The sequence below is a fragment of the Marmota monax genome, unplaced genomic scaffold (genome assembly GCF_021218885.2).
Source record: "Marmota monax isolate L192 unplaced genomic scaffold, Marmota_monax_Labrador192_F-V1.1 WCK01_AAM20220418_F8-fsc00089, whole genome shotgun sequence".
Lineage (NCBI taxonomy): Eukaryota > Metazoa > Chordata > Mammalia > Rodentia > Sciuridae > Marmota > Marmota monax.
Window position 1 is genome coordinate 3406651 of NW_026694744.1, and position 12331 is coordinate 3418981.

General features: G+C 34.7%; 1 protein-coding gene across 3 annotated transcripts in view; it reads right to left on the bottom strand.

Moving 5' to 3' along the window:
* Glra2 (glycine receptor alpha 2) overlaps positions 1–12331 on the bottom strand; it is a 183873-nt gene that overhangs the window by 101170 nt on the left and 70372 nt on the right. For all 3 annotated transcript variants that reach the window (XM_046424293.2, XM_046424294.2, XM_058572571.1), the window contains exons 5-7: positions 9874–9956; positions 7054–7191; positions 5019–5233 (exon numbers count right to left, since the gene is read on the bottom strand). In XM_046424293.2, the coding sequence (XP_046280249.1) occupies positions 5019–5233; positions 7054–7191; positions 9874–9956 (436 nt within the window). The remainder of the gene's footprint in view (positions 1–5018; positions 5234–7053; positions 7192–9873; positions 9957–12331) is intronic.

A 12331-nucleotide genomic window follows, 5' to 3' on the forward strand; every position in this document is an offset into this window, starting at 1 on the left:
GTAGAAGGTCCTCATTGCCTGGAATGACCTTTGCCTCCTCCTACTTCACCTAGTTAATATGATGCATAGATTCAGCTCAGGCTCTCTCCTTTAGGCCATTTTCTTAACACTGCTCTGTCTCCCTCCTTCCCATGCTTCATCTCTTCCCTCCCTCCTTCAGTTCTCCCTCTATTGCACCCTCCTCCACTTAATATGTTAGCCATCCTCCTTGGTATGTCCTTATATTCCCCATTGTTTATAAATAATCAGCATTGCAAATGTCTTTCTCTGGCCTAACAGATTACAAATTCTGAGGGTAGGGACTATGTTTTGTTTCTTTGATCCCTAGCTCAATGGATACACAGAGAAAGCATTCAATCAGTATTAATGGGATAAACACATGGGAGAATGAATCACCAATTAAATAATGCTAATAATAGCACCTGACTATAAGTATTTTCAATACTGTTCATTAATTCAGAAAGCAATATTTTAGTGAATGCCTACTATGACCTAGGTTTTGTGCTAATAAGTAGGTATGTACATATGAACAAAATCAATGAAGTCATTGCCCTCATAGAGATAAAAGTCTAAAATTAAGAATGTTTATTTCTAAGTGTAACAGTTTGGAAATAGGATATTTTTGTTGCTTCAGGATTTCTAATAAAGCCTTACAGCAAAGGGAGATTTTCCACATCTGCATATAGGATGCTGGACTTCCTAGAAGGGAGCACATACTATCTAGAGACCATTATACCTATAGCTGTGTTATTACAGAAAACTAAACATTTGAAAATAATTAACTGAAGTAATGGAATTTGTGGGTGTTGAGAGTACTATGGCATGAGAGAAGACAGTGACTGGCTTATCCCCCACATGCCACATATTTGCTGAACTTCTGAAATTCCAATAAGCTGCCCCTGGATCATAGAGTGAAAGAGTTCTTCGGAAATTCTCTCGTGTGTCCTCAGCAATTTTGGGTTTGTATAAAAATATGAACACCAATACTTGTTTCTTACCTGGATAAATTCTGAAGAAAGTGGGTTACCTGGAATACCCAGGACAGTGGGGTAAAAGCAGAAGAAATAGTAATTGTTTAAGTTGTATGTGCACAATTTAACAAGGCAAGAATGGACGAGTTCTTAGTGGACCATAGATGGTACAGAAGATAGCCAAATGTGAGACATCTTGGAAGCATATCAACTGGGAGGGCTGCCTGCCTGAGTAGGATCCTAGGAGTAAGAAATTATATAGGATTTATTGCTAGTTACATGAAACTTTCTTCTATCCTTTTTACCCTCAGCCCTCATCAATGATCAAATTGGCAACAGGAGTGGAGAAAAGAATTGGAAATGCAAGGGGAAGAACTGAAGGAACAGGTAATGTGCTCCACATTGCTGCACATCTTCAAGACAAAGGTCAGGCCTAAGCTGTGGGCAAGGGAGGGAAAGGGCATTGAAGTGACTTGTGAGACTGAAGTTTTGTTTTAGACTGATGATTTCTTAAAGATATGATAATGGATTTTCCTAAAGTATTCATCACCAATGCTTTAGCTGTCTATGATAAAATACATGTTTATGCATTTTGGGTCTAATGACATGGAATATAGTGACTGAAAATCTATGGATTCATCAAACGTTCCCCAAGGGAAGACAAGTCAATTGAAGATGTTTAATGGCAATGACTGGAGAAAAACATGGCCATCGCTTATTCAGACCCTCTAGAGCTTAACCCATTCAATAGACTGAGTACCTGTGAGAAACACATGCATGTAAGTATACATGCATAAATATATAGAATGCATAAATATTTAGTATACATAAGTACATATAATAAACTTTGGTACATCTCATTGGCAGCATGACTATATCCAAATAATGGACAATCTCAAAACATAAGGTGCTTCTTGAAAATTCTAATGTAACCTCCTATCTCACAGAGCAGTCTTTTCTACTACATTATGGACAGGGATCTGTAACAACAAAAATAACCAGAAAAAGTTCAATGCCTGCCATGTACAAAAACATGGCTAAATAGTTTATAAAGGTAGGTCTTATTTCATTTAATTTTTGAAAGGGGTAGATAATCGTGTTCTTATTTTAAAAATGAAGAAACAGGCTAAGGGAAGTTGAGTGGAGTGAAAGGATCCAAGATTTATATCCAGGTCTACCTATATTTAAAAAATTATCTTTATGCATATATTCCAAACTTCCCAATGTCAACTTAAGAATTTCAGGAAAGGAGAATCTACTCCATCAGCTAAATTCCATTTTTTATAGTATATGTCATATTTTTATGAGATGTTTCCATATATCAAAACTATGTTTTCCTGTAACATCTTACTTGTGGATTCTGCTTTAGGTCTCCTTTATCATGTACATGGTCTCACATGAGGAAACATGGCTATTAATGAACTTATTTATTCATCTGATGGATGCAGATTTATTGATCATCTACTCTAAGCCACATATTGTCCTAGGTATTGAACTTAACTCACTAAACAAGACAAAGTTCCGGCCTATATGGAACATGCATCCGATTGATCAACTTCCCATAGATATTCACTCTAATCATCATCGGTTCCCCTTTTCTTCTCATTGAAGTTAAAAATTTAAACTCTACATATGTCTTTTGGAGCACAATAAGACACACTCAAATACAAATGTATTTAAAATGATCTTATTTAGAAAAGCAAAAACCCCTCGGAATATCTAAGATAGTAAATAATGATTAATATATCAGGTAGACAATTATTCTATTATATTTATAACTTTAAAAAAACAATAAAAAATAAAAGCTTGAAGCAAAAAAAAATTATGCTCATGGGCTGAGCATATAGCCCAGTGGTAAAGTGCTTGCCTAGCATGTGTGAGGCCCTGGGTTCAATCCCAATCACCATAAAAAGGAAAAAAAAAATGTTCAAGAGAGATTTTTGTTAATGCCATGGGAAATAGCACATAATATGGAAACTATATAAAAGTTTGATCTCATTTTTCTTTGTGTACATGTAAGCAGGTTTGCCCTCAATTGCAAATAGAAAAAAAATGGCTGGAATTAAACACACAAAAGTATTTAACAACAGTTATTTACTGGTTGGTAACATTAATGATGTTGTCTATTTTTTCTAGAATAAGAATTCCTTAATTTTCAAGTGCAGCATGCATACATACTTTGTACAGGGTTTTATAGTAGGCCCTGGAGGAATTGTACAATTAGCACAGTAAAGCATCTGGTCAGAGATTGCAGTGTTCATAAATTAAAATCAGTATTTATATGTATATGTATGTATAAGTAAGCATATGGTCAATTCTTTGTTTCCCATGACTCACTTTTTATCCCATTTTGGTTTCTCATCGTCATTCATATGAGTCACATCTCCTCATGGTCAGTTGAGAGCCAACCTTGTTTAATAATAACATAAGAAAAGTACACGTAGGAAGATAAACTTGTTGGTGGCAAAAGGATAACCACTACAAATTCAGAGCCAAGCAAAAAATGATTTTTATTGTACCCTCTTTGAGTTTATCTGAGTTCCTGATTGCTTCCACATAAAAAGATCACTGATCAGAAACCATTTATTTAGCAATAGTTTTGACTGTTGATGCAGAATCATAATAGCTTCATAGACTGAACAACAAATTTGTAAAAACTTAAGCTTTCATTTTGAAAATAAGTGACTCTCTTTTCATAACAATGGATAGTTGGAAGCTAAATGTCTTATGTTTTGACATTATCTGCTCACAATTTGTCATTAATACTTTGGCTGTCTATTAAATTGTAAAATATATGTTTGTGCATTCTGAAGTTTAATGGCATGGAATGCAGTGATGACAGTAACTAACAGCTAGAGATAAATAAGCAAATGAACCTCTTTGGGAGGGAGAACAGAGTAGATTAAAATTTGTATTTGGTAAAATTGATCTGTGATTATGTAGCTAAAAAAGGTTTTAGTATTTCTGACATCCGTACCCCAGTAGACATATGACATAAGTACATTATACTATTTGTTGTTGTAAAAGATAAAGTATCTGAGACAGCTCTATTTGTTTTTCTATGTGTATACAAAATCTAATATTTATATTTAGAGGTATGAGACTTAATAAGTTGTGTAACTATTTCCCCAGTATTTAGTACAATTCTGTTATATTCATGGACCTCTATATTGTCATCTTATGTTCCAAACATGGGCAATAATATGGAACATGATTTAGCATTTATCATCATGTCAATTATAGCACAGCTGAACATAAGCTCAAACCAGCAAAGATATGGAATTACATCTCAATTACTTTATGGAACTGGATTTTGGAAAGACCACCAACCATTATGAAACAATGTACACTGAATGCTAAATCAAACTCACACTCCCAGAAAATTTAAGCTAGTGGCTCAATGTACCCTATAAAAGGGGGAAGCATGCATAGGCATACTTCAGGGGTCCTGGGGCATTTCACAAGTAGTACATTTATCATACTTATTTAAGCAACATTTACAAATACAGAAGGCCTACCTTACATAAAAATGGATTGCATAGCCACTTAGGTATCATTGTTTGAGATGCTAAAAAATGTCTATTTGTTTTACATACATACACACAACATTGATATGATTTTCTGATATAAATTTCTAGGAACTTAATTCAAGCTTTTTTTTTTTTTACTGTAACTGATTTCACTGAGCATATGAATCACAATACCCTCACAATAGTTGACAATATAAGTTACACCAATCCTACTCCAGTTCTTGGCTCATAAATATCCGATGTCGAAAGTACTCCAGGACTTCTTAGAATTTCCAAGCCATGTTTGTACCTCCCCCCTCCATTCCTCTTCTCTGTCAACCCCAATTCTTAACTGAGTTGATTTTGAGGGTTACCCATATCCTCAGAGACCTGATACTCTCTCAGTTCCTCATTGTCTTATTACACTTGCATTTTCAACTGTGCTATAGGATTGCAAAATTTCTGTCCTTGAAGAATTCTCCAGCCCATAAAAACTTTGGTGAAACTCTCAGGTTATTAGTTAAGTGAAATTTCTTACCTTTGGCAAAGAAGCCCTGGAACCTGAACTCTGGGTTGTCATTGTTAAGACTGTGGTGATGCCCAGTGCAACCCTGGCAGGGGCTGCATCCATGTTTATCCAAAAGGAGACCCAGGACAAAATGACTATCAACAGGCTGGGGATATACATCTGGATCAAATAATATCCCATCTGGCGTTCTAGGTGAAACTTGACCTCGATGCAGGTAAACTTTCCTGAAAACATGAAGTGATCATTTAAAATATAATTTGAATTTATCTGTCCCATTCCAGTATCCTACTTTATTTTTAAAATGATATTGCAGACAGATTTGGAATATTTCCCAAAATATTCACCCTATGTAACCAAGTCAACATCTCTCCAATTCAACTAGTAATTGAAATAATAGTGAGAAGGAGTGATCTAATCAGTCACTGGACTAAAAACGCATGACACATTTAATTTTCAAATCTGTTCTTGCAGCTTGATTATTTTAGACAGAGCTTCAGAGTTTGCAAGACTGACATAAACTGGCCAGGGGAAATAAAATATTCAAAATACGTGGGGTTATGATATATAGCACATAATATAGAACCTACAGCATAATAGAACCCATAGGATATATGTAATATATACATATGCTATATAATATGTAATGGTTGAAACCAAAACTCCTAAGCAGTAAAATGATACCCAACAATATTTGAATAACTGTGTGTCGATTCTTATGTTATTAATGGCAAGAGAAAATATACATTTTTATAAACCACATATAGTCTAGTCATTGTAAAAATTTCCTAGACTTTTGGGTAATTGTTTGAGGACCTTTTGACTATTCCTAGGAGCTATTTGTTGGTGTTACTTTCCTTACGAAAAAGAGTATGTGTAGATATATTAAAACTTCAGCATACTATTAGAAGGTAGATATTCCTGCGTCTTCCTACTTGTTACCTTCTTTGATTGACTTGGAATTAGAATTCCAGAAATTAGTTGTGCCTATTCCATACAAATTATAAGAGATAGGGTTGAATTCTTCTTGGTCAGGAAGAATACTGTGGAATCAGGTTTTTAGTTACTTCATAGAAAGTCACTGTTGACTTCTGGAACAGGAGTTCATGGACAATTCTCCTGAGCAAAGGATCTAGACCAGTCACTGAATAAACCATCATGCCTTGCTTGCCTTTTTTTTTTCTGGTACTGGGGATTGAACCCAGGGGCCTTAACCACTGAGCTACATCCATAGCCCTTTTTATAGTTTATTTAGAGACAGGATCTCACTGAGTTTCTTAGGGCCTCACTAAGTTGTTGAGGCTGGCTTTGAACTCAGAATCCTCCTGTATCAGCCTCCTGAGCCACTGGGATCATAGATGTATGCCACCACACCTGGCCCTCTTGATTGCCTCGTTATAATCAGCCTCTTTTCCCAGGATGTTCATAGGAAAAGCCATCAACTTTACTGGGCAGGTATAATCTTCTAGGCAATAGCAAATTCCTATTTGTTGCTACCACCTCAAATTCTCACTGTCTCCCTACCCCCATATGTGCCTATCAGCATTACTGATAACATATGACTTTAGATGTGGCAGAATTCCCTCTGATTTTCATCCAAACTCCTATTACTGTTCAGGACTAAACAGCACAACAGCTCTATTTCTGGGTTTACAAAAACCTATGTTATTATTCCTCTCTTCCACTAAGGCAGGAAGTGCAAATTGATCTGTGAATCCAATGTCAAGAGTGGATGCCAGGAAGGGGCAAGAATTCATGTTTCCTGCACCACCAATTAGATCTCGATCTACACCTTTCTTCAGACTCATCTAAAAGATGTTCTGCAAGAGAATAGCAAAAGATTACGAATTATCTCTCTTTCTCTAGATGATTTAGAAAAATTATCTATTATGTTCAGTAACCTATTCCAGAGGGTACCGGAATCTTATCTATTGAGGAGTTTTGAACTCTATTTTCTTGGTAAAAATGTAGTGATTAAGGTGAAATGATATATTCTCCAAGAAGCAAAAGGAGCCCACTTGGGCTTAGCAGCTGGGAGAAAACTTACCAGTGTTGTAGTGCTTTGTGCAGTAGCCAAGTTCCTTCTCTTCTTTCAAAATAAACTGGGGCAGAGTCAATCCTTCAGCAACTTGCACTGGACCATCACTTAACCACTCAAATATCAGGTCATTCATTGTGTACCCAACTGGAGTAAAGAAATCACAGTGAAAACCTGAATTTATCTATTCATAGCAAGATTAAAAGTCTAGCCATGTAAAGAAACAAACAAGGAAGTCATCTAAAGCAAAAACATGCTCAATCATTTTAAGAGCATTCTTAATAAGAGGGCTGTAATCATCACAACTACATGTCATTAGAACCAAAGAAATTGAAGACAGCAAGCTATTTCTGGATGATTTTCTGTGTAATGAGAGAATGGAATCTATAAAGTATTTTCTTTGCCTCTTTATTCACTAACACTTTCTGAAGAACAAATAAACAAACATAAAAATCATTTGAAGATTGTCTTTACTTGAAAGAGATGTGTCTGGGACAATCCAATAAAACAATTCAATTCATGGCTCTAGTCTTAGTATTTCAATTGAAATCACTCTGATTTTTTTTTAAAATAAGAATAAATTAATAATGTGTCTGCCTAAAGCATTCTCATTGCATACTTGGCCCCTGTTCTGAGGTCTGTTAGTTTTTCTTTCAGAAAACTTATGTTAAATATTTATGGTCAAATCTCAGCTACCTCAGCAACTAGGCAAGGCTATAGGCAGGTAAGGAAAGAGGAAGTTGTAGGATATGCAATTTAAGAATATTCATTTGTGCCAATGTCTTGATAAATAGGCCTACTCATCTCAGTTAATATAAAGTAAAACAGACTCTCTATTGTGTAAGGTCATATTGTTATATTACTTGAACCATCCAAAGTAAGATAGTTAACAGTTCAGCAAACCAATGTTAGCTGTTATTCTCCATGTTCCTGTTAACCAGTCCTTTATTTGTCAAGTGCCTCTGTACCTTTCTCCATTCCAGAATTGACAGCTATTCTTATTTCATGCATTATTTCTCTACCTTTGGCTAGTGATATTTGAACTCTTAAAAATGAGGGTGATGGGAACAAAGGATATTATGTGAAGTTTTGACTAGCCAATAACTTCAGCATACTTATTAAGTTTATAGATTCTCATTGTTGTTTACTGAAAGATAGTGACTCACCAGAGCTACCCAAAAATCAATGGCAAATTTAATTGGAATCTACTTTCCTCTTTCTTTTGATTATCTTTTAAATTTAAAACCAAAATATAAAAACAGAAAGCAAGGAACTGCAAAGAGGGTCATGTGCAAGTACTGATAGCCTACAAAGAGAACGGCTAACCATCTTTTCCACTGCAGTTCTGGGGGAATACAACCCAAGTGCCTCCAACAAATACTTGGAGCTTACCAAATACCCCATGTCCCTATCATGTGAGCTTCTTAATGCCTACCATAATAATTGTCCTTGTCAGCCCCCTGAAATCTCAGCATAGGGCAGACAGAAGAGGTAAAGAGATGGAGAAAGAGGAGGTAATATTGGGGTAGCAAAGTAAAGAGTAATTCCTACCCTTTGCTTCCAAAGTTAGTAATATGAACCTTGCTGTTTCTTTGATTTCATTATATCTGAGTCTGCAAAGATGAAGCATATTTACTTTTTGAAGCATTTTAAGCCTTGGATGAGCCTGAGTTAGTTGCTATGTCTGCTGTTTTACAGAGAAAAGTATCATTTTTGAGGCAGAGGAGAATATGAAGTATTAGAAAAGAGACAAAGAAGGAATCATTATGTTAAAAAAAGTATTTTTCTTAACCTTTTTTTCAAGATAAGAGGCAATAGGGAAAAATGAATGCATAAAGTCTATTATAATTCATAAATTCTCATTTTATCTCTGACAACTTCTTAAAACAAAGATGTTTCATTATTTTGTTTATTTCTGTAGGAAGTTTCAAGGGAAATCTACAGTGATTTTAAATGATCAGAAAGAAACCCTGTCACCATTTCTTTTTTAAATAATAGTTGATGTGTCTTTTTACACTTATTATTTTTCAAAACCAAGAAGTTAAAAGTATTTTCTTGCCTGTGCCTCATTAAATCTTCTAACATTCCTGTAGGTCAATAGCACTTATTATTCTTTGCGTTCTACAAACAAACAAACAAACTGACAGAGCCAGTCAGAAAAATTCTGTGTCTCTTAACTGAAAAGCCCATTACCTTGGAGGCATCAGCAACTTATGGCTCATGTCAAAGATTTCATTGGCATTAGAGCTAGGGCATAAAGGGAACAACGTCGATGTCACTTTCCTACTTCCTTCACCATGCCTTTTTGTATCCATTGCTTATCTAAGAAGATACTTTTTTCTGTCTTTACCATCTCATCTCATACCCCTTGTTCTTGCATCCTCTTCTGACTAAGGCTCCTGTGTCCTGTTCTGAAAGAAAACATCCTTTCCTGCCAGAATTCCCTTGGGATTGATGGGCATAAGTTGGAAAGAAATATGATTTTCTGATTAGAGAGTGAATCATTATAAAAGTTGAATGAATAATAATCTTGATTTTCCCAGGAGACATTATCATTTCAAGGAAAAACTTACTAAGTCAGAATTTTTTTTTTTTTTGAGGAAGGGCAAGTTACTTGGCATTTTAGATTGGGGGGTTATCTGTGCTATATTGATAATGAGCTTCTCCTATGAGACATGTACACAAATTTGCTTGTCCTTTCTTTAGGACTAGGAGTGTTGGTAAGTAGGCAGAGAATGAGTCTTATAGGTCTTTTTCCCTTAATGACACTAAAAGCACCAGGTTTTTTGTTAAAACAAGCAGGCAGTCATTTCAATAATTGTGACTTACAACTCTCCAGCTGCATTGTACAGGTCTGGACATCCATTGGGAAGTTCTTCAAGTCCATGGGACATGATAAGGTCAACGTGAGTCTTAGCAAAGAAAAAATATGAAAACCAGTTTTAAATCCATAAGGTCTAATTCTTCAGAAACAGAAATCTATTTGACATTTATCAAAATGTATTGATTCAAATACTGAAATTTAAGTTCTCACTCATGGTAGTACTTTCTGTTTTTCAAATGAAGAGTAGTCATTGGTAATATTTTTAGATATTATAGTATTTAATCAGAACTCTTTGCTTTCTATTTCCCCTCTTCCAGCCTTTGACTCTTTCTACTTTTCCCTGTCCTCACTAATGATGCCAGTCTCAAGTTTACTCTAGAATAAGCAAGACCACTGAGAAATGATGTAACACAAATAATGTGCTCTTACCCATACTGATATACAAAAGACATAAGGTTTATACTATTTTAGAATTATATTCTGGATACCTGGATGTGTAGACTTTGCCTTAAGAACAATAAATGATGTAATAAACATTAATTCACCTTCTAGCAAATAATTAATTTCACAGGCTTTTCATTTACTAATCCACATAGATGGGTAAACAATATAGCATAACAATATAGCATACAATGAATGTAGCATTCATTGTAGAGCTTTGACAGTTCTGGAGCTAGTAGTCCTTAAGCTAGAAAAATCCATTTAAAGATGGTGGTTTGCATAGTCTTTGCTTCTCTGTACTTAGTAGGGGCTACACTATTCCCTTTCCCCTTTTCTCAATTTTTCAGTGTTTCAGCCAACTCAGGCTGAGCCTTATATCAGAATGTTGGCTTCCATCTCTTTTCCATCATTTCCCTTGTATTCTTTAAGCAGATGATGCACACATTTTGCTTTGCTTTTCTCTCAAACAAGGAAATTAAGATTGAGGATTATTAGATCTATTTTCTCTTCCCAATATTGCCTCAAACTATCTCAGCATCCTCAGGAAGATATTAAACTTGCTAAACATTTGTTTCCTCATCAATCAAATGATGAGATAGGATGATGTTTATTCCCATTTTACTCTAATATTAGAATTCCGTTATTCTCAGGTTCACTGCCCCAAATTATGTTCACTGTGTCTCAAATATTTTTAAATCCAAAAACCTCACTGACTGTCACACTTTGACCCAAACTCTCTCTTGCAGTTATGCTTATTCTCATCCTCCTGGTTCCTCTCTATTTTTCTCCTTCACTTTACATTCTATTTGAGCAAAACAAAAACAAAAACAAAAATGTGGCACACTTTTTAAAGCAAGAAAGGTTTTGGAATTTGAAGCAAGATTAGACAAAGAATCCATGCTGATGATCTTCAAAGTCATTAAAATACAACAATGACTACGAAAAGCAAGACACAACATAGTGCAGTTGATCACAATTATGTAAAAATCTGTTTTCACAGATATAAACACATCACTACATTAAGAGTAGATATTTCTGGTTGGTGGAATGATTCACAGTTTGTTTTTATTCTTCATTCCATACTGTCTCCAATGATGAGTATAGGTTATTTGAAACTATCCATAAAATCTATTTATTAACTTTCTTTTTAAAAAATATTTTTAGTTATACATGAACACAATATCTTTGTTTATTTATTTTTATGTGGTGCTGAGGGGCAAACCCTGTACCTCACATGTGCAAGGCAAGTGCTCTGCCACTGACCTACAACCCCAGCCTATTTATTAACTTTCTTGTCTTCATATAAATAAATGTGGCTTTTTTCACTAGCTGAAAGATAAAATCATACAATTATCTTCTATTCAGTGTTTTTGCTATTAATCTCCTTATTATTAAATACATAATATTTCACCTTCATTGCTAAATAAATGAGCTATCTTCTATGAGCTCTTCAGAAGAAGGCCCAACCACCATGATTCTAAAGGGAAAAAAATGGTTTTGTGTTCTAAACAAGTGACCTAAAACAACATTTTAGACAGGAAAAAAGAATCTTTGTCATTTGTGGAGTTCATTTGTAGATATACCTATATAGATTATTAATTATTTTTCCCTGGCATGAACACTTTAATTTTTTAAAACACTATTTTATTAAGATTAACAGATAAACTCTTTAAAATAAAAGCAGATTAAAAGGAGCAAAATGAAAATCTCTAACAAAAATATAGTTGACTTTATTAAGGGGAGAAAAAACTCAAAAAGGATCCATGGACTTAAAATTATTATTAACATAACGAGAATCTATTTTTTCTTTACATATTTCAAATTTTTTAAAATATTTTTTAGTTGTAGTTGGACACAACACCTTTATTTTATTTATTTATTTTTATGTGGTGCTGAAGATCGAACCCAGGGCCTCGCACATGTGAAGTGAGTGCTCTACTGTTGACCCACAACCCCAGCCCCTTTTTTCTATTTTTTAAAGAGGAAATATTTTCATCATACAAAAATACTCTGTTCCATAAC